We start from the raw sequence: 27,042 nt of genomic DNA on the forward strand, positions 1-27,042 counted from the left end.
CCTCAGTAACAACTATACAAAAATAGACAAATATACCCCCTCCCTTTTTACTAAACCGCGATAGTAGTTTTTGGCGCAGGGATCTGCGCTGAATGCCCCATGCTGCACTCGACGCTCATAGGCTCCCTGCGCTAAAAACCGCTATTGTGGTTTAGTAAAAAATATAGACAGCATTTATAAATTCTCAAAACGGACACATTTTGATAACTAAATTAAAAATAAAATCATTTTTCCTACCTTTAGTAATTTCATCAGTTTCTGGTTGCACTTTATTCTTCTGACTGTGCATCCAATATTTCTTCCCTTCTTTCAGCCTCCTGTATGCTTCCTCTCCTCCCGACCTCATTCCTTCCCCCAACTTTTTCATTTCATCCTGCCCCCTTCTTTTTTTCTCTCTCCATGTCCCCTTTCTTTCTGTATGTCTGTCTTTCTCTCTCTCTCTCCGTGCCCCATTTCTTTCTTCCTTTCACCCTGCCCCCTTCTTTCTCCATGCCCCATTTCTTTCTTTCACCCTGCCCCCTTCTTTCTTTCTCTCTCCATGCCCCCTTTCTTTCTCTATGTCTGTCTTTCTCTCTCTGTGCCCCATTTCTTTCTTTCACCCTGCCTCCTTCTTTCTTTCTCTCTCCATACACCCTTTCTTTCTCTATGTAGTCTTTCTCTCTCCATGCCCCATTTCTTTCTTTTACCCTGCCCCATTCTTTCTTTCTCTCTCCTTGCCCCCTTTCTCTATGTCTGTCTTTCTCTCTCTCCGTGCCCCATTTTTTTTTCTTTCTTTCTTTGTTTCACCCTGCCCCCTTTCTTTCTTTCTTTCTCCCTGCCCTCCCCCATGCCACCGCCATTTGGGAAACATGGTGCTGCCACCGCCGCCGGGGAAAGGCTGCCATTGCCACCATCGGGAACAGGCCAGCGCCGAGTTCTCCCTCCATGCTTTTCTTCCCCGCGGGGCCAACCAACTCTCGCCACCCGATATCAATTCTAACATTGGAGAGGACGTTCCGGGCCAACCAAGCAGGACATCCCCCCCCAATACCAACATGAGGGAGAAAGCACGCCCACCAGACAACACCACCCATACAGACAAACACACTCAGACCAAGAGCACACCACAGTCACACCCCCCCCTCCCTATCCCCTCCCCCAACCCCATTCCGAGAGACCAGAGGCAACTGCAAAAACACCCTCCATAATGCCAGGTATGCCAGCACCTCAGGGTTAGTTGAGTGAACATGGTAACATAGTTCAAAGCGGGCCAATTCGATCATCTGGTTGATCCAGTATGTCAAAGAAATAGAGTCCTCCTGAGTCCAGTGATGCAGAATTGTTCTCCGAACCGCCAGTAAGGTCAGGTAAATGAAACGCCGCTGAGGTATCGAGAAACCCTGTTCCTCCAACAGGACCTGATCTCCAAGAAGCAAAGTTCTGTAGTCCCACTCAATATCATGTTGCAAGACCAATTGAAGCTGCGCGAAGGAGGAGTTCCAGATAGACAATGCAGGGCACTCTAAAAAGGAATGCAGTAGAGTTCCTGTGGCCCCCTTGCATCTACTGCACAAAGACTCCCCCCATAATCCCATACGGGCTCCCCGCTCTTTAGTGATTTAGGCCCTATGTAGGATTTTAAATTGGGTCTCCTGCCAGGCCGCAGATTTCACAAAGGCATATAAAGTATGAAAAAGGTCCAAAAAGGATTCAGGGCTATACTGTGCAGCAAGGTCCCTATTCCACCCGGCGCGTAGAACATCCAGCGACCCGCTGGCAGCAGAGTACTGAACCACCCTGTACCAGACCGAAAGGGATCCCTGGGACTCCGGGACTCTGAAGAGGTACTCATCCAAAGATCCACAAGTCCAGTCCTCCCCAAACCGTTGATGAATGCTCTGATAATAATGCCGTGCTTGTAAATATGCAAAAAAATGTCGATTGGGAATGTCCCATTGGTCCTTAAAGTGAGCAAACGAAACAAAGGCCCCTGTATCTCCATCCACCATATGAAATAAAGTAGAGGCCCCCCGAACGGCCCATGTAGTAAACGGTGATCGACTCAAGCCTGGAGGAAAACTAGGATTACCCAGGAGTTGCAAAAAAGGGGAAGCTATCGGGGAGTGAGCCTGTTTCCTACGCCACCATCTCCAGGCCAGGCAAAAAGGGCGCAAGAACCGCAATTTAGAAGAAAGTGTTCCCCCTGTACCTTCGGGCATATGCAAAAGATTCAGAAAAGTAAAGGGTGCACACCAACCCGACATCCACTCCGCAGGAGAAAATCGAGCCACCCCTGTCACTCCCTCATGAACAAATCGCATGAAAGCCGCCACGTTATACGCTCGGACGTCCGGAAGACCCAGACCCCCCTCCCGCTTAGAAAGGGAAAACTTGGCATATGCAACGCGTGCCGGCCGATGACACCACAAAAAGGCAGAGAAAAGTGAACGAATTTTCCTAATGTCACGTTGAAGTACCCAAAAGGGAACCGTTTGCAAAGGATATAATAATTTAGGTAAAAACATCATTTTAATCAGGGCAGCCCGTCCTAACAGAGACAATGGTAGATCGCGCCAAGCAGAACAGAGACTCTGTATTTTGGTTATAGCAGCCGAGACATTACACTTGTACATCATCGCCTGGTCCACGTGCAAATAAATACCTAGGTAGCGCATCGGCTTACTCACCGGAGGGATCTGCAACCCCGCGTGCCAGGGCTCCCAGCCCAGTCCCGCCAAGGGCAATAATTCAGACTTGTCACAATTCACCCGAAGGCCCGAGAGAGTGCCAAACTCAGCCACCAAATTCAACGCTACCGGTAAGTGAAGGGGTGCTTCGTCCAAAAATAGCAGGATGTCATCCGCAAACAAGGTAATACGACATTCTGCCCATCCGAGAAGAATGCCGCGCAGCTCTGGACTAGTTCGAATCTTAATGGCAAGCGGTTCGAGGGCCAAGACAAATAACAAAGGGGAGAGGGAACATCCCTGTCGCGTCCCCCGACACAATGGAAAAGAAGGTGAAAGCCCCCGTTGATAATAAGCCAAGCCTGTGGAGAGGTATAAAGAGCCTGGATCCAAGTGAGATAAGTCCCTTCCAAACCAAACTCCCTCAGGACCCAAAATAGATACTCCCAAGAAATACTATCAAAGGCCTTCTCCATGTCAAGACCAACGATCACCGATGTGCCACCATTACCCTTGTGCTCATGGAGTGCCGTCAAGGCCTTAAGGAGATTCATAGAAGCGTACTGTGGGGGACAAATCCCACCTGGTCACTCGCAATGAGCTGGGGTAGAAACAAATTCAGCCTGGCTGCCATGATAGAGGCCATCAGCTTAACATCTTGATTAAGTAACAAAATCGGGTGATAGGAGCCCACTTGCATAGGATCCTTCCCCGGCTTCGGGAGTAAAGTAATATGAGCTAGGTTAGTACGAATACCGAAGGCAGAGGTAGAAAGAAAATTGAAATAGCGCTCCAGAGGCTGAGCCAGAAGGCCTGGCAAGAGTTTATAGTATTCAGGGCCGAACCCATCCGGTCCCGGGGATTTTTTAAGTTTCAACTTCTTGATCCCCTGCTGTATTTCCTCCAGAGAGATAGGAGCATTCAGCTGCGCCACAGATAATCGGGGGACCTGAATGTCCCCAAAAAAGTGATCCCTATCCTCCTCTGTGAAGTCCCTCCGCTCTTATAGGGCGCTATAAAATTCCACAAATTGGTCTTGGATGTGAGCTTCCTGGGTGAAACACTCGCCCCGAGTGTTCTTTACCAATTTTATGATTTGTTTTTTCCAAAAAGGCCGTACCAAATTTGCGAGGAGTTTACCCACTTTACCCCCCCCATTGATAAAGACGAAACTTCTGATAAAAAATATCTTGGCGAGCTTGTTCATCCAGGATCTCATCGATCTGAAGACGAAGAGATTTAATTTGCTGACCGTCCTCCTTCAGAAGACCAACCCGATGCCTCCGTCGTATTGCTGCCAGTTGTTCCGAAAGAGCGATAAGTTTCTCCCCCTGCTGTTTCCTTTTAATGGCAACATATTGGATGATATGACCCCTCAGTACTGCCTTGGACGCCTCCCAAAACACCTCCGGATCCACATCAGAAGTATTATTGTACGAGTCGTACTCCAGCCAGCGAGTTCGTAAATATGCCCGAAAGTCCTTATCAGAATATAGAGCAGTGGGAAACCTCCAGGTCCTATCCACCCCCTTTTCTGTAACTCTCAGAACCAGCACCACCGCCGAGTGGTCCGAAAGCGAAGTGTCTTCGATAGTAACTTTATCCACCCGGGAGAAAGTTGAGGAAGATATTAAGACATAATCCAGTCGGGAATACATAGAATGCGGATTAGAATAAAATGTGTATTCCCTGTCAAAGGGGTGGAGAGTCCGCCATGCATCCACCACCGCCAGATGGTCACATAAGAAATTGACCCCCATACGGGTGGAATTTCAGGGTAGCGGCCTGGCAGGAGAGAAATCTATGGTGGGATTAGCTGTAACATTAAAATCGCCCCCCACAATCAATTGGTTTGTAGGGTATTGTGCTATCAGCCCCAACAGTCCAGAGTAAAAGCTGTGATTATAGACATTCGGGGCATAAAGATTACAAAAAAGGAGCTGAGAACCCCAAAGCTCTCCCAAAACAATTATGTAGCGACCTTCTTTGTCCTGAATGGTCTTATGAATGCATAGAGGGACCTGTTTATGGATCAGAATAGCCACCCCACGTTACCTACCATTATAAGAGGAGAAGCACATGTCGCCCACCCACTCCCTGCGCAGCTTCTCATGTTCGCCATTGGTCAGATGAGTTTCCTGTAGGAAGGCTATGTCAACCTGGTGTTTTCGGAGCCATGTAAGGATTTTCTTGCGCTTGATAGGAGAGTGTATACCATCTACATTAAGAGTGAGTACAGTCAAGTTAACCATAACTACTCAGCAAAAACAACCACCACTGTGCCCAAAAGATAAAAAAGGGAAAACAGACTAGAGACCAAGCCCCCCAGCCAGGCTCGTCTCCAGAGAATAGCAATGCCCGAACAGCACCTCCAGTCTCTCTACTACAAAGGCCCACCCCCCTACCCCGCTGTTGACCCAGCCACCCCACATTCATCCACAGCCACACCACAAACATACTCCCAAATCCGCCCACCCCCCACCCCCTCCCCGGAAAGTCTTCCCCTAACCTTCCAAGTCCCCATTCCAAAAAGGACTACAGCTCTCAACCCTCTAGCCCCTCACCCGAACCCGGGCCAAAGAAATAATGTAAAAGATCCCACGGAGCCATAGCAAGCACCCCACCCTTTCCCGTACCTAGCCCCTAACCTGTGATCAAGATAGGGAACTACCCCTGCCCCAGGAAACCTCCAAGCCATCCACATCCCCACATCATCCCCCAATTAGACCCCCCCTCGCAGCCCTGTCCAATCCACCCCCCAACCCTCCATTCCAGCATCCCACCAAAAAGCTCCTCCCACTAGGAATGGGAAGAAGAGCCCTCAGTACTGCGGCCCTACCCCTCATACAAAATCCCAAGAGAAAGGAAGGGTCAGAACTGAAATATGGTATGAGTTAAACAAGTTAATAACATCAAGCAAACAGAGGCTGCTGAATAACCATGCACAGAATCAATATAACATCACAAAGTTATATGGCAGGGAGAGAACAGTTGGTAGCCCCCAAACAAGCGAAGGAAGATCAGCCATTACAAGGGTGGAAAGCGGACCCCCGACCGTACCAGCTCACAGACCCATCTCTCCCACCATGCAGAGACCCAGGCCCAGAAAGTGAGAGAGTAGGATAGTATAAAACAGCACAGAAGGGTTCCAAGGTGCCCGACCAGGGGAGAGCTACAGCGCAGCCACAAAGAAAGGGAAGAACCTGTCTCCTGATATGGAGGCGGCGCCGGCCCTCTAAGCTGAGCAGGAGTCCTCCACCCACAGTCTCACCAATAGAGGGTGCTGTTTCACTGTCACATTTTTCAATTGTGAGGGACAGGCAAGTTCTGCAGGACTCCAGGGAACATACCTGTCCTTAGCGACTGAAAATATTCCACCCCCTAGTGGTAGCAATGCAGCTGGAGGACACCTGCTCAGCTTAGAGGGAACAGTGTCCCCTGGCCATAAAGACGAAAGAGAAAAAAAAAAAAATTGAAAAAGGCGAACAGATCCCCAGCACCAAGCCGGAAGCATTAGAAAGGGGTAGGAAAGAAAAAGAAAGCAGAGAATCGAGAAAGTTTACAGGAGGCCAGGGAAAAGAACAGAAGATAGTAGATTTGACAAGGCAGCTGAGCGGGGCGGCACCAGAAATGAAGCGGCGGTCTCTTGTCAGAGAAGCCGCCGAGTTGACTCGGTGCTTACAGCATAGCAGAACAGAAGCCACCCGCCTCCTACCAGGGGACACAAGGCTCACCCTGCGGCGCACAACCGGGTGCCCCACTGTCTGGTGACCACCTCAGGGCCACAGAAGGAGAGAGCAGTTAGGAGGAAAAGGGACAGAAAGACGAAAGCCAGCTCAACCCCACAGATTCCCCGTACAATACAGATAGAAGCAGGATAAAAAGAGGGCAAAGGAAGGAGAAGTGGAAGGGCAGGGCCCCCAGTCCAATCCCTACTGGGGAAAGTGGTAGTCAGTCACTAGCCGGCTGCAGGCCCAGCGGTACCGAAGTCAGCATGGAGGTGAAATGAAGGCTCCTCAGGATTCCCGATCTCAGCATGCTCAGGTCAGTCAGCCCGGTAGTCCCTCCAGAAAGGTGCGAATTTCTGCCAGTGTGGAGAAATATAGTGCCCTGTTGTTATGGTGCACTCTGAGCTTAGCGGGGTATTGCAAGGCAAAACGTAGCTGACACTGATGAAGCTGCATGCAGTACGGGGCCATTGCTCTTCTCTGCGCCGACACTCGAGGGGAATAGTCCTGGAACAGCAGAATTTTATGCCCCTCATAGGAGATTGTGCTCTTCGCTTTATAGCTGGCCAGAAGTTGCTGTTTATCAGCAAAGTTCAGAAGTCGGGCAATCACCGGACGCGGTCTTTGAGCTCCCTCCCGACAGGTCCCCAGCCTGTGCGCTCTCTCAATTATCAGGGGGAGGCCTCCGGTGTCCATGCCCAGTTCAGTAGGCAACCACGTGGAGATCAAGCGGGGCAGATCTGCAGGTAGAAGAGACTCCGGTAGGCCGATAAGCCGAAGATTGTTCCGACGACTCCGGTTCTCAAGATCTTCCTCCAGCCGACGGCACTTCTCCTCCAGCAATTGGGCTCCCGCTTCTAAAGCCACGGTACGATCTTCCTGTGTGGACACCCGATCTTCCACGTGCTGGATACGGGCGGCTTGTCTCTCTACCGTATCTTTGATGCCATCGACTGTAGTCTGCAGCCTGGTGAGTTTGTCATCCAGGAACGCGGTTAGGTGTTTTTTGAGCTCCTCAAAAGCATCAGCCGGTCGGGCTTAGTTGAACTTGGGCAGGAGACGGACTCGAGGGGCCTCTCTGACTTTTAGCAGCCTTCGAGATTTTTGTCAGTATACCGTGTTACCCCAGCAGAAAATATGAACTGCAGGAACCCTGCAACCTGCCCCAGCCGACTAGAGCACTTTCAGGCCCCCCCAAAGCAAGAATAAGCAAAAAAAAAGCAGATAGTGCAGCTCCGGGGTCGGGAGAGGTGGCCAGAGACGTCTGTTCAGGCTGAGAGCATCACCCCAACCATTTCATTTTAAGTACTACAAATCCATTCATACCACACATTCAGGGGCCCCAAATATTCATAACTTGATTCATATTTAATGCATATTTAATGCATATTTAATGTTCCAACATATCCTTTCTCGTTGCTTATAACTCCGATAAAATGTTATAAATCTGTGTTCTGATCGGATCTTGATTAATCGATGTGAACCGCCTAGAACTCATTGGGTATGGCGGTATACAAGAACATAATAATAATATCTTAGTTTGGGATACTTCTTCCTAGCCAGCCTAAGGCACATCTGGTATCAATTAGAACCATGATGCTAGGAGCGGGAAACCTGAACAAAGACATGGGACATAGGCTGATCACAAAATGGAGTACAAGACACAGACACAAAGAACCCAAAATGGAGTCCATGTATATCCTGATTTCCTTCATGATTTAGCCTAATAGCAAAGTACATAAAAAGAATATTATTATACTTTCCCTTAATATTAATCTGTAGTGTGTTTTTCTGGCCTTGACTACGTCCATATTCAGATTTTTATTCACCCGTTTTTCGTATGCTTCTATTTGGGTGTGGCCTTAACTGACACATATGCTTGTATCTAACTAGAGTTACCCAGAATCATACGAAAAACCAGCACTTAATACTGCACTATCGTGTCCTGATGTCCATTCCATTACCGTCCCGTAGACATAACCCCCTATTGGCCACGAGCCACTACTGCTCAGGAGTTAGCCGGGTGTCCTTGTCACAATTGATGATGTCACAATGATGTTAAGATTGTGCATCAGACATGTCTACATGTTCTGAACCACAGCCATTTTCTTAGCCTTTAGGGAATGAGGTTTAGTATGCTATATATATTTCATGGAGAGGACGTTCCGGGCCAACCAAGCAGCGATTGGTAATGCATTATTAAACATCTTTTTCTATTATTATCAAAGAGGAATCCTCTTTACCCTCCAAAATAGAAGCTCCATTCACCTACATGCGGATGCCTCCTGCACGCCTAAGTGATGCCTAAGTTGTGCCCACCTAACTCCCACCCAACTAACATACAAAAGTAGACCTGGTTTTCCAAAGGACTCCTCTTTATACCAAAAAATAGAAGATTTAGTATGCATTAACTTTTTTACATATGCTTTGATTGAGGAACACAGAGGCCAAAAGAGTTTTGGGGTTTTTTAAATAGAAAACAGCAGAGGAACTAGACAAATGTTGAACGTAGATGTTTGATATTTATCCTAGATAAATGACTGCTTGTGAATCAAGAGTATATAAGCTTGGCTATGGAATTGACATGTAGTTTAATGACTGAGTGTGTGGCGCAGTGGTAAGCGCTACAGCCTTAGCTTCCTGAGGTTGTTAGTTCAAATCCCCCACTGCTCCTTGTGACCCTGGGCAACCAGAACAGAAGAGAAATATGATAAAGGAGGCAAATGAAGATAGCACATAGGATATAAGTGGTATATAAATAATTAAAAGATAAATAAATAAAATATAGTAGTGGTGCTAGCATTTTAATGCATACAATTTTAATGTTATGTTTAAATGATTTTTATTATTCCAGCAGTAAGAAGCAAATACAAACAGTAGTACCATTCAGGAAATAACATTTTCAACAATATAAACAGTTCACCTCACATCCCCCCCCCCTCCCCTCCCCAAGAATGGCTAGTCCAACAGCTGAGAGTGGGAATAAAATCTTAAAGATTCAAAAGTCTACTGCGAGCACGCGGTGTGAGGTCCTGCCAGAAGTGCTCCCACACCTGACAAAATTTGCGACCCAGGCCAAGAGTCAAGTCTCCCACCATGCGTCTCTCCAGTGTTGCGTGCACTATCATTAAATTGGTGAGGATGGCTTTTTTTCCCATCAAAAGGGCTCTGGAGATAAATACTGACATTACCCTGGGTTTGGGTGAGGCTATATTATAAAATCCAAATAACGCCCTCGGTTGCGGAAGCCATCGCCTTCCCCAAAGCGATGTGGTATATAGAGCAAGATGTCTCCAAAACTGCTGGATTGCGGGGCAGGTCCAAAACATGTGACTCAAAGATGCATGAGCCTGATTGCATTTCGGGCAAGAATGCAACGCAGTAATCCCCATCCGGGCTGCACGTTCCAGTGGAATGTAAAGTCTAAGAACAAGTTTCAATTGCATTTCCCAGTGAGTAATATTGGGTGACACCTTCTGAATGTTCTTCAGGACCCGTTGTAACTGTTGAGCAGTCAACTGGCAATGCAAGTCCTCAGCCCACGCTGTCGCTAATATATCCAGATTCGTACTTGGTTGGCAAACCCGGATCCCACAATATGAAATCGTAGAGGAATCCTCTGTTGGGCTGAAAGGCTGAAGAGTTCCGAAAGCGCCTCCCTGCAGACTTCAGTAAGGGCAGCCACTGGGAGGGACTGAACATAGTGACAGATCTGGTAATAGGCGAAGAGATCATTAGCCTGTAGGTCAAAAGTCCGTTGCAGCTTGGCAAATGTGACCAGGCTCCCCTCCTCCGAAAACAGGTGAAAAAGATATTGTAGACCTTGTGCTTGCCACCTAAGAAAGGTGGCATTTTGCATTCCCGGCTGGAAAGCTCCATTGCCCTGTATAGGCAAATATAAAGATACCTTAGAAGACAATTTGGCTGTTTTACAGACCCATCTCCATGTCCTTCTGGCCGGCGTAAAAATGGGGTAGTGAGACACCAAAGGACGCATCCTCGGATCCGCCACATGTAGAAAATAGCTCACATGGAACAGAGCCAGCAAAGATAACTCCAGTGGTGTAGCAGAAAAATCAGATGTTCCTCTAAACCAATCATTAATATGTCTCATCTGACAAGCCATAGCATACCAACGTACATTTAATAAACCATAGCCCCCCCTATCCCTGGGCAAACACATCCGTAGCAAGGGCATACGTGGTCACTTACCACCCCATAGAAAACGCTGTAGCTCTTTCGTTAAACAAATGTTATGGGCATGGGACAGCAGCAGAGGTAAAACCTGAAAGCGATATAACCATTTGGGAAAGAGCACCATGTTAAAAAGGGCTACCTGGCCCGCCACCGATAAGGGAAAAGTGGACCAATTCTGTAGATGTTGTGAGGTGTCTTGAAGCAATGGGGTGATATTGCTGGTGTACAAGGTCGTAAGGTCTCGGGGGATCTGTACCCCCAAATAGCGAATTGAAGTCTGGGCCCACGTAAATGGGAAATGTCTGTTGTAGTGTCATGGGGCTAGCTAGGGCCATAGATTTCTGGTAGTTCAATGTAAATCCCGAATAAAATTTGAATTTGTCAAGCGCTTGCAATAAATATCGAACAGAGTGAGCGGGGTCAGTTAGCAAAAATAATAGGTCATCTGCAAAGGCCAACACTTTGAGTGAATGAATCCCGAAGTCCACACCCACTATGTCGGGGTCCTGAGACACTGTGCGAAGAAAGGGTTCGAGGTACAATAGAAATAAGAGGGGTGACAGGGGACAGCCCTGTCGAGTTTCCCTCTCAATAGGTATTGGGTCAGTAATAATGTCATTGACAAGTAGTCTTGCTGTTGGAGTGGAATATAAAGTGCGTAATGCCGAGGCGAACCAGCCAGATATCCCCATACAATTTAACACTTCAAAGAGGTACATCCAATTGACCTGGTCGAACGCCTGTGCCGCATCCAAACTGAGTAGAAGCATAGGAGTGTGATGAAATTGCATGTGCGCTAAGGCTATCAATGCTTTACGGACGTTGTGTACTGCTTGTCTACCCTGTACAAAGTCGACTTGTGTGGATGCAATCACATCGGGGAGAAGGGTCGCTAATCTATCAGCTAAGATTTTGGACAGAATTTTGATGTCTACATTCAGCAAAGAAATTGGGCGATAGGACTCGGGAGCAGAACTGTCTTTGCCAGGCTTCAATATCAACGTGATTAAAGCCTCATTCGCTTCTCCAGGGAAATGTTCATCCTGGATTACCTGGGAGTAATAGTCCCTTAAAAAAGGACTAAGCTGCCCTGAGAGCAGTTTATAAAATTCTGCCGTAAAGCCATCCGGCCCTGGAGCCGAAAAATTCCGTTGATTGTGGATAGCTTTATGTAGTTCTTTAGGGGTGATGGGTGCATTAAGAAACCTAACATCCGAGTCAGAGAGCGGCTGTAGACCAGAATCCGCGAAATAGTCCTTAATAAGGGGTTCAGCTCCCGAGTCCCGGCGCCCATATATCTTCCCGAAGTGGGACTGAAAATGTTGTGCAATGTGTTCAGTAGTGTGGTGAAATTGGCCCGTACTATCCCTCAATCCAAGAACATAACGGTGACCCCGCACCTGGGAAGTCAAGTGGGCTAATAACTTCCCTGCCCGATTTCCATAGCGATGGTAGCGAAATTTTTGATACAAGAGCATTTTCACCGTGCGCTCATGTATATAGGAGTTGAGGGTCGTTTCCACGGAAGCTAAGTGTTCCCTAGCGTGGCGGGTCGGGAACAGGGTATACTGATGCTTAGTGCTTGCTAGTTTTTTTTCCAACCGCAGTATTCCCTGGGACAAACGGCGATTACGCACTATTACATAAGCTATACAATCTCCTCTGAGCACCACCTTAGCCGTGCTCCAAAACAGTATCGGATCATTGCTATGCTGACCATTAAAGTCTAGGAATTCACCACATTTAGTCGTTAGGTATGTTTTGAAATGGTCATCAGAAAATAGATAACTAGGGAAGCGCCAACGTACAGGTCCGTGTAAACCGAAGCCCACATTCACATCTAGCCAGATCATCGCGTGATCTGAAATCACCGCCGGGCCTATTACCGCTGTATCCACATTTAGAAATGCTCTGCGCGTGGTAAGGATGTAATCTATCCTAGATGTGTTATGTGCTCTGGAGCGGTGTGGGTAATCCCGTTCAGTGGTATGGAGAATTCTCCACGGGTCCACCGGATCTAAAGTGGCGTAAAGATAGGGCAGGCTGAGAACGATTACAAGTCGGGTCAAACACCTGATTGAAATCCCCTGCAATGTATACCGGATCAGTAACCCACCCAAGAAGCATGGCAGTTAGACCCTCAAAGAAGGAATGGTCATAGGTATTAGGTGCATATACATTCATCAAGTAAAAGGAATATGTGCCTACTGACAGCTGCAGCAAGAGGTAGCGGCCCTGTGGGTCCGAGGCTACTACTTTCGCAGTGTAAGGCAATGTCTTACTAATCAGTATCGCCACCCCTGCCCGCTTATGAGTTGAAGATGCTGCATGCACTGCGGCTACCCAGGACCTCCTCAATTTCTGATGTTCCAAGTCTGTAAGTCGGGTTTCTTGCAGACAGGCTATGTCTACCTTATGTCGTTTGAGCTGTGTTAAAATTTTTGTTCGTTTTATGGGAGAGGTAATGCCCGAAACATTCCAGGATACTATTCTCAAAGTGTTAGCCAGCAGGTACAAAAGGGGCTAGTACAAACATATAAAATGCTAAGTGCGGAAAAAATCCACCCCGGGTTCCCAGCCATACCCAGGGCAGCCACATGACGCTCAGGACCTGCCTGAGCAGCACCAGTACCATGGTAAATGTCAGGTACAGGAGTCTCGCAGCAGGGTCTGATCCCACCCTTGCCAATAATCAAAAGAATACCAGCAGCAACCACGTAGGCCAAGGACTCCCCCCCCCCCCGGAACCCCAACCCCCCCTCCCTTCCCAACCTTCTCCCCAATTGCATGGTTGTGGTCACAGCCTCAAGTTCGCCCTAGGCGGTCCCAAAGGTGTGAAAGATCACAAAACAATGCCACTCCGGGCCCCGAGTTCCCATACAGTAAATACAATAGTCATAAGAGCAGTCTGCAGAGCAAATGAACGTTAGGATGAGCTCAAATATACAATATATCAATTTCTGAACTAGAACAGGAAAAAACACAAAATTGTAAACAAACTTAAACCAGAATAGCAAGTAACAGCCATATTATCTGAGATCCAGGCTTCCCCCAAACCAGGAGATCCCGGTGCATCCACAATGCCACAGGCACACAGGAGCATGTGACAAACAAGGAAGCACACCATGTGCTCTTTCATGTAAGATCCGACTGGGGCAACACCTGAGTGTTCACATAAAGGGCCGCCTCAGCCGTGGCCTCAAATACCTGCCAGCGTCCCTGATGGTAAATTTTCAAAGTGGTTGGATATAAAAAGAGAAAGCGTATTTTTTTTTTCAGCCAAAGAGGAGCAAAGTGGGTAGAATTGCTTCCTGCGCTCCGTTAGGGCCACAGAGTAGACCTGGAAAATGCGCACCTCAGACTCCTCAAATGCTAAAGTCTTCCGAAGTTGTTTATATATGCGCAAGATTTCCACTTTATGGTTATAGTTTAAAAGTTTGGCTATTACCATGCAAGGCCTCGCCTCTCTTGCTTGTTCTCGGCCTAGCCGGTGTGCTCTCTCCAGTCGAATAGGCCCCAGGCCCTCCTTCAAGGGAAAGGATCTGGTCGGCCAGGCCTCCAGCACCTGCAGGAACTTAGGACCGGGTACTGTTTCCGGAATCCCCAAAAAACGTAAGTTAGATCTTCTGGATCTATTTTCAAGATCATCCAGGTCCCAAGATCATCCTGGCTTCCCCTCCAGGTCCCTGTGCAGCAGTTGCAGCATTTCCCCCACCCCCTTCCCTTCTCTTACCGTGATCTGGCCTGCTCCGTTCGTCCCCTCCCCCGCGTTGTGGCCTGCTGCGATCTGGCTGCTCCGTTCGGCTCCTCTCCCTTATAGCGTTCCCCACAGGCAGGCAGGCCCAACTTCTTCCTTGCGGCTCGAGTCCTCTTCTTTGTCGGCCCCCCATTCCCTTCATGTCTGTCTGTCTGGGTATTTTTTTTCTTTGTCTCTCTCTCCTTGCATGCTGCCTGTCTGTCATTTTTTCTGTCTGTGAATCTCCCTGTGCCTCCTTCCTATGTTCTTAGTGCCCCTTCCTATGTCCATAGTGCCCCTTTCTATGTCCTTAGTGCCCCCAGTGCCTCCTTCCTCCCCCCTCCGATGCCAGCCTGCCTTCCATTGAAAACCCCCCACCCCCTCCGTTGCCTCCCATCCCCCTTCCATTGAAATCCCCCCATGCCAGCCTGCCTGCCTCCCATCCCCCTGAGCAGCATATTTCCATGGAAACCCCCTCCCCCCATGCCATCCTGCGTGCCTGCCTTCCATTGAACCCCCCACCCCCCTTCCGATGCCAGCCTGCCTGCCTCCCATTCCCCTTCCAGCGAAACCCCCCATGCCAGTCTGCCTGCCTCCCATCCCCCTGAGTAGCATGTTTCCATGGAACCCCCCCCCGATGCCATCCTGGCTGTCTGCCTTCCATTGAACCCCCCACCCCCCTTCCGATGCCAGCCTGCCTGCCTCCCATTCCCCTTCCACTGAAACTCCCCCCCCTGATGCCTGCCTGATTTTTTTAGTGGTAAGAGGAAATTCAAAAGTAGTATAACACTCAAAGTTGAAGGGGAGGCATACCTATATAGAAGATGATAAGGAGTAATTGCTTAACAAATATGATACACTTACCTTGCTCTGCCCCTGATCAGTGGTTCCCGACAGCCGCTCAGTTGCAGCCATTGGAAAAGTTCCCTCTGCTGCATCCCACACCCCTCCTGACGCGACTCCCGCTGTCTTTCTTTCTGTCTGTCTCTGTCCCTGGCCCCCTTTGTCTGTCTGTCTTTCTGTGTATCTCCCTGCCCCTGTGTCTTTCTGTCTCCCTTCCTCCCTCTGTCTGTCTGTGCGAAGCAGCATCCCCTCCCCCTCCATTTCCTTCCCCCCACACTAGTTCCCTGTGTACCTGCCCCTGTGTCTTTCTTCTTTTCTTTCTGTCTCCCTTCCTCCCTCTGTCTGTCTGTCCAAAGCAGCATTTCCTCCCCCTCCATTTCCCTCCCCCCACACCAGTTCCCTGTGCAGCAGCATTAGCATTTCCTCTACCCCCCTTTCCTTTCCCGCGGTCCCGACTACAAACGCGGTCCCAAGTCCTTTGCCGCCCCCCTTCCCTTCCCGCGGGCATTGCTGAAGAGCTAGGTGGTAAAATTTGCCTCTTTGTGGATGATACCAAAATCTGCAGTAGGGTTCACACTCCTGATGCTGCGGATAACATGAGGTGGGATCTAGTGAAATTTGAAAAATAGTCCAGAATTTGACAGCTAAAATTTAATGTTAACACATGCAGGGTCACACATTGGGGTTACAAAAATATGAGGAAGTGGTACAGTTTAGGGATGAAGTAAACATAGAAACATAGAAGATGACGGCAGAAAAGGGCTACAGCCCATCAAGTCTGCCCACTCTGCTTACCCACCCCTTGTCTATGCCCTAATGACCCAATTTCCTTATCTTGACCCTCATAGGGATCCCACATGGGTATCCCATTTATTCTTAAAGTCTGGCACGCTGTCTGCCTCGATCACCTGCACTGGAAGCTTGTTCTCTGTGAAGAAATACTTTCTGGTGTCGCCATGAAATTTTCCGCCCCTGAGTTTGAGCGGGTGCCCTTTTGTGGCCGAAGGTCCCTTGAGAAAGAAAATATCATTTTCCACTTCAACACGTCCCGTGAGGTACTTAAATGTTTCGATCATGTCTCCCCTCTCCCTACGTTCCTCGAGAGTGTAGAGCTGCAATTTATTCAGTCTCTCTTCGTACGAGAGACCCTTGAGCCCCGAGATCATCCTGGTAGCTGTCCGCTGAACCGATTCAATTCTGCGCACATCTTTACTGTAATGTGGCCTCCAGAATTGCACACAGTACTCCAGATGAGGTCTCACCATGGCCTTGTACAATGGCATTATGACTTCAGGCTTTCGGCTGATGAAACTTCTATTGATACAACCCAATATCTGCCTTGCCTTAGATGAAGCCTTCTCCACTTGAGTGGCAGTTTTCATGTCTGCACTGATGATTACTCCTAAATCTCGTTCTGCTGAAGTCCTAGTTAAAGTTTCTCCGTTCAAGAAGTACGTCCTGCATGGATTTCCGTTTCTGAGGTGTATGACCTTACATTTCTTAGCATTGAAGCCTAGCTGCCAGGTTAAAGACCAACTTTCCAATGTAAGCAGGTCCTGTGCCATATAATTCTGTAAACTGCATTAACTTACTATATTACATAGTTTGGTGTCATCGGCGAATAGTGTTATTTTACCTTGAAGCCCTTGAGTCAGATCCCCTATGAATATGTTGAAAAGGAGTGGACCCAGGACCGAGCCCTGCGGCACTCCACTGGTCACCTCCGATGTTTTAGAGAGGGTACCATTAACCACCACCCTCTGAAGTCTGCCACTCAGCCAATCATTGACCCATGCAGTTAGTGTCTCTCCTAACCCCATCGATTCCATCTTGTTTAGCAGCCTGCGGTGTGGGACACTGTCAAAAGCTTTACTGAAGTCCAGGTACACGACGTCCAAAGACTTTCCCAAGTCCAACTTTCTTGTTACCCAGTCAAAGAAGCTGATGAGATTGGATTGGCAGGACCTACCCTTGGTGAATCCATGCTGCCTGGGATCCCGAAGATTCCCTTCATTCAAGATCGTGTCCAATTTGCTTTTAATTAGTGTTTCCATGAGTTTGCACACTATTGATGTGAGACTCACCCTTTTTGTGCAGAGGAACGACATTAGCTAATTTCCAGTCCAGGGGAACTTTCCCCTTACTTAGGGAGAGATTGAATAGCTCAGCCAACGGTTTCGCCAGGACAATTCTCTGAGCACTTTTGGGTGCAAATTGTCTGGTCCAATGGCTTTGTACACCTTGAGTCTTGCCAGTTCACTGTAAACTTCACCTGGTGTGAACTCAAAATTCTGAAACGGGTCTTCTGTGCTTTGTGTTGCCTTCAACTGCGGACCGTGTACCGGTGCCTCACAGGTGAAGACTGAGCAGAAGTATTCATTCAGTAGTTCGGCTTTATCGGAATCTGCTTCCACGTAACTTCCATCCAGGTCTTCTAAGGCGTACTATCCCGCCTGTGTTCCTTTTTCTGTCACTAATATACCTGAAGAAGGATTTGTCCCCCTTTTTAATGTTTTTTGCCAGAATTTCTTCCACTCGAAGTTTTGCCTCCCTAACTGCCATTTTGACCGCTGTAGACCTGGTCCTATATTCTACCTTTGCCTCTCTTTTCTCCGTGCGCTTGTAGGAGAGAAACGCTTTTTCTTCTCCTTAATGAGATGCGAGATCTCCGCGATGAACCATTGGGGTTTATTGTTTCTTTGTCGTTTATTTACTGATTTTATGAAGCGGCTAGTTGCTTCATGTATAGTTGATTTCAGTGTTAACCACTTAGCTTCTACATCATCGGTTTCCGTTTGGTCCTGCAGCGTCCGATGGACGAAATCTCCCATGCGTGCGAAGTCTGTGCCCCGGAAATTGAGCACCTTTGTTTTCGTGTTTGATCTAGGGAAGCCTTTCCTAAGGTTGAACCATACTATGTTGTGGTCACTGGAGGCTAGCGTATCTCCTACTGAGACCTCTGAGACGCTTTCCCCATTGGTGAGTACCAGGTCGAGGATCGCCTGGGCCCTAGTGGGCTCCGTTACCATTTGTTTGAGACGTGCTCCCTTTATGGAGGTTAAGAGCCTCCTGCTACCGCTGGTTGTCGCTGAAAATGAGTTCCAGTCTGCATCAGGCATATTGAAGTCCCCTAGCAGTACAGCTTCTCCTCGTAGAGTGATATTCTCTATGTCTTCAAAAATTCTGCGTCCATGTCTTCCAGTTGTCTTGGGGGTTTGTATACCACACCTAGATACAGGCATTTTTCTCTGCCTCTTGCCAGGTTTACCCAGAGGGACTCCCCGGTGTACTTGACATCTGTGATCCTGGTGGTTTTGATGTCCTCTTTAATGTATAGAGCTACCCCCCTCCTAACCTGCCCTCTCTGTCCTGACGAAGTAGATTGTAGCCCGGTATAGCCATATCCCACCCATGTGAGTCCGTGAACCAAGTTTCAGATATTGCCACCACATCTAGGTCGGCATTCCTTATTTCAGCCTCCAATTCTAGAATTTTGTTACCTAAACTGTGTGCATTGACAACATGGCCCTCCATATCTTGTGTTTGCTAAGTCCCTGTGAGGCGTATCCTACCCGAGTCGGTGTGACTCCTAAAGAACTGTTTGCAACGTGGGTACTTACCTTGGACATGGAAGCGGAGTTTCGACTCACCTCATCAGGATAATTCCTTTCTGCACTAATATGTGAATGGTTACCCTCCCCCGACTTACCTAGTTTAAAGCCCTGTGAAGCAGGCGGGCTAGTCGGTGTCCGAAGACGTTCTGGTCAGATGGAGTCCGTCTGGTCCCTGAAGTCCTTGTAGCGCTTCCCCATGGTTTAGGAATCCGAAGTTCATATCCCGGCACCATCCCTGTAGCCACTTGTTCATCCTCTGGATACGTTCATCTCTGGCTCTTCCCTTGCCTCTAACTGGGAGGATCGATGAGAAAACCACCTGCGCTCCTGTCCGCTTCAGCCTCTCACCCAGTGCTCCAAAGTCTCTGGTGATGGTCTCCGGTGGGTTCCTGGCAGTGTCGTTGGTTCCTATGTGGACAAGAAGCATAGGAAAGTGGTCTCGGGGCGTGAGTAGTCTCTCCAGACTGGCGGTGACATCTCGTATTCTGGCTCCAGGCAGACAGCAGACCTCCCTAGATTGCATATCCGGTCTGCAAATTGGTCCCTCGGTGCCCCTCAGCATGGAATCCCCGATGACTATTACTCTGCGCTTCTTTGGGGGGAGCCGGTCAGTTGTCCCTGGAGATGGAGCTGTGTGTTGGGCCTGCTCCTGTTCCTCATCGGCAGTTCCTTCCTGAAGAATCTGGAATCTGTTCCGTAGGGTGAGTTGAGGGGTTGATGTATAGCTTCCCTGTTTGTAAGAAGAAGGAGAAGATGAAAAGATTGAAAAAGGGGGGGGTCTCCTATGTTTGCCCATGGAGGAGGTTACCAGCTGCCAGGAGTCAGTGCCGCTAGCCATTTCCTGTATCCCAATTGTTGGTTTCAAAGCTGATGATTTGGGCATCTCGAAGATGGACTTGTCATGGGCCTGCTCGGTGATTTGGGACAGCTCCTGGACGACTCCGTCGATGTAGGCCTTGTCCTCTCGGATGCTTCTCAGGCGTATCACCTCCTCCCTGAGGCTCCTTAGTTCCTGCATGAGATCTCCATCCAGCTGCGCAGCCTCCTCTGTCTGTGTAGAGACTGTAGTGTAGCGCTGGGGGATGTTCTCGGTCTGCACAGAGACCTCTGTCCACCGTCCTGGGTCCTCCTCCTTCTGCACGCAGTCCATGGTCGCTTCCTGGATCCCCATAGCGACTGGAATACTGGTCTTGATTGTAGACTTTGCGCTTCTTGTCCTCCCTGCCATTGCTGAGTTGTAATTGAGGTCTGCCTGTCAGTAAGGAAGAGAATTAGGAAAATTAGAAAAATCTGTCTGTGAGCAGGTGTGAGATTTTGAAAGATTAGGGTGTCTGAGAGTTGGAAGATTGGGGTATCTAGTGCTTGAAAGATAAGGGTGTCTGAGAGACTGAGAGTTTGAGATGTCTGAGAGGGTTGCTTTCTGTGAGTTAGTACGAGAGCCTGTACGATTAGGGTGAAGGGATAGTGTGTTTGAGAGGTCCGCTTGTTGCCCTAAGGTATCGTTGTCTTATGTAGTTTGGCTCTTCTTAAGGCTCTTCGCAAAGGCGCTCTCGTTAAGGCGAGCACCTTTGCCCCGCGCCGAACGTCTGCGCGCCGTTGGCTCGTCCCCTTTTATGGGGAAAGTTTGACTGGTGACGTCAGGGTGGGCGGAGTTAGCTCTCGCCTCTTCCCCTGCTAGCACCGCCTTCTCTGCTCCTCTCTCTGCTTCTTCCTGCTAGCACACTCTCCGCTCATTGTTCTGCCATGTGCTCAGGACTCTTATACCATGTGCTCAGGACTAGGCACAGCTCCTACAGTCTCCCTTCGGCTGGCCTTGCACTGTGGACTCTCTGCTGTTGGCTTGTCCCCTTTTATGGAGGGAGTTTGGCTGGTGACGTCGGGGGTGGGCGGAGTTAGCTCTCGCCTCTTCCCCTGCTAGCACCGCCTTCTCTGCTCCTCTCTCTGCTTCTTCCTGCTAGCACACTCTCCGCTCACTGTTCTGCCATGTGCTCAGGACTCTTCTACCATGTGCTCAGGACTAGGCACAGCTCCTACAGTCTCCCTTCGGCTGGCCTTGCACTGTGGACACTCTGCTGTTGGCTCGTCCCCTTTTATGGGGGGAGTTTGGCTGGTGACGTCAGGGGTGGGCGGAGTTAGCTCTCGCCTCTTCCCCTGCTAGCACCGCCTTCTCTGCTTCTTCCTGCTAGCACATTCTCCGCTCACTGTTCTGCCATGTGCTCAGGACTCTTCTACCATGTGCTCAGGACTAGGCACAGCTCCTACAGTCTCCCTTCGGCTGGCCTTGCACTTCTATGATCTTATGTGATGAACATAAGTTGACTAAACATGTATAAAAAGTCAGATAATGCCTTTTTAAGTCTTTAGTGAGACTTCATTAAGAGTACTTTGTACAGTTCTGGTAACTGCACATTCAAAAAAATATAAACAGGCTGGAGTCAGTCCAGAGAGCAGCTATTAAAATGGACAGTGGTTGTCATAAAGTGAATGGGGTCAGAATCAAAGATCTCAATATACAGTCAGTAGTATAGTAAGGTGGGCGGGGGGGGGGGAAGGGACCACTCCAGGCACTGTCTTGGTGTGGGCACAGGAACATCCCCACATCACATACCAGTAGGGGTCTCTATTGTCAGTAACATAAAAAAATTCAGCGACTCAATGTTACATGCGTTTTATTACTAAGGGTACCTTCCTCAGGAGTCTGAAAGCAAACACATAAATTAAATATAAAATCATTAGCTAGAAACATGAGAACATTCAAAATTATAAATGAGAAATATATTAAAAACATATGGAGACTACTATAAAATCCAGCACCATTGAATAAACCATCAAATATGGAATACAAAGGAATAAACCATAATAAATATGTAATAAATATGCACATGTAAAAGAATTTTAATAGTACCTTGAAAGTTGTTATAAATATAGAAACAGAACTTTATACAAGAAAATTAAACAAAAACAAGAAAAATAGGAAGCCTTTATGGTTCTCCAACCAAGTGGCCAAAATAGCAAGGGCAAAAGTTGTTGCATTCAAGAAATACTGAAAAATGTATCCAGAGGATCATAGAAAAGATTACTGGATTATATTCAAAAGAGCAAAGAGGGAAATAGTGAAAGTATAGATGGAAGAAAAAAATGACTAAAGCTAGAAAGAGAGGTAACAAGGCCTTTTTCAGATATAGTGGGGAAAGAAGAAAAGCTTGGACTGGAATTGTAAGACTGAAAGATTCTGATAACAGCTATGTGGAGAGTGATGAGAATAAAGCGAATGTGCTAAACAAATACTTCTGTTTGGTGTTCAAGGAAAATAAATCTTGGCGAAGGGCCTTGGAAATGAAATGGAAAAGTGTACAGAAAAGCAATTTGATATGTATTCATTTCTGGAGGTCTTCTTTGCTACCACCAATTGAAGTGCTATTAAAATACTTTCTTAAGGAGTTAAAAATACCATTAGAGACACAGGGCTCCTTTTACTAAGCTGCGCTAGCAGTTTTAGCACGCACTATATTGCCACAAGCGCTAGACGCTAATGCCTTCATTGAGCTGGCGTTAGTTTTTCCACATAGCGCGGGAGTTAGCGTGCGCTAATCTGCAGCATGTGCTAAAAAAGCTACCGCAGCTTAGTAAAAGGAGCCCATAGTGTGGCTTCAATATTTGCCATCTAGTGAACAAGTGGACAGCATGTTGTGAAGACACCCGGAAAAATTTCTGTAGATTGTTTGGCTATAACTAAGGCCCCCTTTTACGAAGCTGCGTTAGGCTTTTTTATTGCTGGCCATGGCAATATTAGCTCTGACACTCATAGAATTCCTATGAAGGTCAGAACTAATACTGCTGTGGCCAGCGATAAAAAAGCCTAACGTGGCTTCGTAAAGGGGGGGAGGGGGGAAAGTTTTTTGAAACATTCAGTGGAAGCTGTTACAGAAAGATCTACTCTTGCTGACTTTTATACCAGAACCAGACTATAATAATATTCTGTACAATAATGGCTAACATTCATGTTTTTCCTAATTTTTCTCAAGTTATACTGAAGAGATGGAAAGACATGTTGGACTTACCGTATACCCTAGAGACTCTGCAATTGGAGTGATATTTATTCTTAAAATTTCTTCTTTTGCTAGCTTAGATAGTAAAATATTTTGTTCTTTGATCCCCCAAACAACTCATGGGTTTTCTTTTTGCTAGGGAATCCCATTCTGTAAGGATGTCTATGAATTTTGAGAAACCTGTGGCTGAGTGCTTTGTTGATTCCTTCACCCTTTGAAATAGTCTGTGCAATACTTCATTGGATCCTGCTCCTCTGTGCGCCTCATTTTTTGTTTCTTCTTAGTGCCACTAAGTAGGGATGTATATTTATTAGTGTGCCTTAAAACATTTATTGTACCCAAAATTGACTTAACATTTTAACTTGCATATTAATGTACTGTACATATTTGCATTCTTTCACCTTTTGTTTGAAATAAAGTCTGTGCAATACTTCAGTGGATCTTGCTTTTTTATACGCCTTTTTGCTTCTTCATTGTGATACCCATGGGTTTTTCTCTCCTTCCTTTACTTGGGCATACACACTAACAGCCAGATTCTATAAACGGTGCCTAGCTGCATCTATATTGAAGGCACTGCATGGTGTGGCTATCAATTAGTCGCTATGTGCCATTATGTGCTTAGACTTAACTAGGCATTTTGGAGGTAGGTGCCAGTGTATTAGGTCAGGTTTTACCAAGCCTAATTTACAGGCATCTAACTCAGATACCACACTTATTCTCTTCCCCTAATCACGCTTATTCTCTTCCCCTAACCACTCCTACTTTTCAGGTAGGCTTCGGAAGGCACCTCCACTTATGTGTTGCTAGTCACTGCATGGAATTCTGTACAAAACTTTTTTTTATTTTAATTTTTTTCATTAATTATTCAATGAACTTTAATGGCATGGCCAATTACCACGCCATTTAAGCTAATTGATTTAAGTTAAGTTAAACATGGACTTTAGTTAGGCATCGCTAGGTAGCCCTAATTTTGACACTTAGATGTGGCTAACTAGGCTACTGTTTATAGAATCTGGTCCTAAGTTACTATGGCTGTAAAATTAGTTTTGAGAAGACAATTTTCACAGTTAACAGTTGTCTTAAATTTGCTTCTCAATGCAACTGCTATAAAAGGCTTCCATGTTCAACAGCATATGTACTTTTAGCCACATGGAGAGAAGTTGTTTCATGGGGTGACTAAGATGAGGAGGCAAGGTTTGTGCGTAAATTGCATTTTAAAACAGACAAAAGTGTCTGCACATACTTTGTACCTACTACAGTTTTCAGCGTGGATATACCTACACACACCTTCCCTTCAAAAACTGGTGCAAAAGCATAATACATGATACATGCATAATGTGACCATACATCCCATTTTTAACGGGACCATCCCGTTTTTAGTCTAGTCTAGTTGCTCTCTTTCTGAAAATGGGACATTTTGGCGTCCCGAAGCTGTACATGGGGACAACGTGCAGGGGTTCCCAAAAGGAGCCCAGGATTTCTTCCTGCTGGTGTGAGCGGCTGGCTATGAAGCCCGAGAGAGAATGCACAGGGAGTGCTGAGCACCCCAGGGACCTCGGCTCACGTGCTCTCCTCAATCCCTTCCCAAACAGGACTGGTTTGAAAGAAATAAAGAAAGGGGGCATGGAGAAAGAAAGAGGGGGGACAGGGAGAGAGACAAAGAATGGGGACAGAGATAGACAAAGAATGGGGACAGAGAGAGAGAGAGAAAGAAAGGGGGCAGGGAGAGAGAAAGAAAGAAAGGGGGCAGGGAGAGAGAAAGAAAGACAGAAAGAATGGGTGCACAGTCAGAAGGAAGTGCAACCAGAGACTCATCACATAACAAAAAGGTAGGAAAAATGATTTTATTTTCAATTTAGTGATCAAAATTGTCGGTTATGAGAATTTATATCTGCTGTCTATATTTTGCACTATATTTGTCCATTTTTCTATAGTTGTTACTGAGGTGACATTGCATATTTTAAAGTCATCTGTCTTGACCTTTTTGGAAACCCCCTGAATATAAATGATAATTAACATTTTATCTGCTTACAGTATGCTTTGTGTTTTTAAAAAAATTTTATGGTTACCATTATGAATTAATAAGATATTGTGTGTACTGTACATGAAAAATGAATGGAAGAAATTTTGGGCGGGGATAGGGAAGGATTGGGGGCAGTAGATGTCCCGTTTTGAGGAAAAAAATTAATGGTCACATTATGCATGCATAGACTTTGCTTCAATGCAAACAGTTAAGTACTGCCCTTTAAAAAAATGTGAGGAATGCAAGGTCTAAAAAAAATATGACTAAGCATGTACCAATGTGATTTTTTTTTTTTTTACTCTTTTTGTTTTACAGTCTTCAGTATGCACAGTATTTCCAATTGATGTACTTCACCCATCCTTTTACTACTATCCTTATTACCAGCTGGTGCAGCCTACGCCATCATTGCTCATAGACAATGTTGATCCTCCTCCTCCAACAGCAGTAATAATGACACATTAACAAAATAATTATTTCTACAGAAATATGGAGAGTCCCAAACTTTTCTTTTAAAATGAATTCAATCCAGTTTGTACCCTGTTTCCCCGAAAATAAGCCCTATCCTGAAAATAAGCCCTAGCATGATTTTTAAAGATGCTCCTAATATAATCCCTACCCCATAAATAAGCCCTAGTTAAGATCGACCCCCTCAAGAAGTCCCCGACTCCATCCCTGACAGTGCTGCCCGATTCGCCCAAAATTCAGACTTGTCAATTCAGCGATCCCTACTCCGGTGTGACCTGACATACCTCCGCTCTGACTCGGAGCGGAGGTAATGTATGTCAGTCTCACGGTGGAAGGGTCAGTGGGTTTCTACTGCACAAGGGGAAGAAAGATGCTGGACATGGGAGGGAGGGGGGTGAGAAAGGAAAGAGGAAGAATTGGGGTGAAGTAGAGGAAGGGAAAGATGATTGTTGTACATGAAAAAAAAAAAAAGACATCCCCCCCAAAATAAGCCCTAATGTGTTTTTTGGACCCCAAATTAATATATGACACTGTCTTATTTTCGGAGAAACACGGTAACATTCTATGGATCCAGTGCCCTACAGCTTTCAAACAATAGCAGTTTAATTTTAATTTGATTATTGTTGGCCCTTTCAAGTTGAATGTATCTGGTTCTCCTTTACTCACTTTGGAGTGCTTCCAGCTCTAGCCAGCCTGATGAACAGAAATCCACGCCAGGTTGCAAGGTACAATCATTTGTATGATGAGAGAAGGCTTAACATCAGATCAACGCTGACTTTTACAAAGCTGCACTGAGGTAAATGCTCTGACACTCATAGAATTTCTATGAGCATCAGAGCATTTATCTCACTGGCCCACAGTAGAAACCTCTACTGCGGCTTGGACAATCAAAAAGCCAGATTGTCCAAGTACCGATAATCAAAGCTGGTTTTAGATATATCTAAAACCAGCTTTGGCAGTTCCCCTGCCTCTAAACGCATAGAGCGAATAAGGCATTTTTAGAGGAGGGGAAAGGGCAGGAGGTGGGTGGGAGTTGGGCAGACCTTGACATAGTCATACAGCAGGTATAACCAAAAGTTTAAACAGGTTGTCTAGTCGGCACTTATATGTTTTGACTTAGACCAAGTCAAAACAGGTATAAGTACCGAAAAAGGGGCCGCTGAGCTGATCACGGCTGCCGCGATCAGCTCAGCGGCCCCGGCAAACTGCCCACCCCCCACTGCAATGATCACGGCAGGAGAGATGGATCATCTCCCCTGCCGTGATGACGATCGCCCACCCCCCTGAACTGAGGCACTTCTGGGTGAGGATCGCGGCAGGGGAGATGAGGCATCTCAACTGCTGCGATCCTCACCCCAAAATGCTGTGGTTCAGGGGTGGGGCATGCCATCATGGCAGGACAGATGCCCAATCTCTCCTGGCGCAATCCACCCCCCCAAACCGATACAGGCAGGAGGCAACCCAACACTTCCTGCCCCGATGCAGCCCCCCACACCCCGAATTGTATCGGGCAGTAGAGATTCCAACCCCTCCTGCCCCGACGCAGCCCCCCACCCAGATTGAATCAGGTAGGAGGGAGCCCAACCCCTTCTGCCCCGACGCAGCCCCCCCCCCTGATCGGATCAGGCAGGAGGGAGCCCAACCCCTTCTGCCTCGGCAAACCCCCCCTATTCGGATTGGGCAGGAGAGAGCCCAACCCCTCCTGCCCCGGCAAAACTCCC

General features: G+C 47.2%; 1 protein-coding gene across 2 annotated transcripts in view; it reads left to right on the forward strand.

Moving 5' to 3' along the window:
• LOC117347239 (coiled-coil domain-containing protein 17-like) overlaps positions 1-25,678 on the forward strand; it is a 488,260-nt gene extending 462,582 nt beyond the window's left edge. For both annotated transcript variants that reach the window (XM_033917895.1, XM_033917903.1), the window contains one exon: positions 25,172-25,678. In XM_033917895.1, coding sequence (XP_033773786.1) covers positions 25,172-25,318 — 147 coding nt within the window. In that variant the 3' untranslated portion in view covers positions 25,319-25,678. The remainder of the gene's footprint in view (positions 1-25,171) is intronic.
• Positions 25,679-27,042: the final 1,364 nt, after the last annotated feature.

Source organism: Geotrypetes seraphini, chromosome 1 (genome assembly GCF_902459505.1).
Source record: "Geotrypetes seraphini chromosome 1, aGeoSer1.1, whole genome shotgun sequence".
Classification (NCBI taxonomy): domain Eukaryota; kingdom Metazoa; phylum Chordata; class Amphibia; order Gymnophiona; family Dermophiidae; genus Geotrypetes; species Geotrypetes seraphini.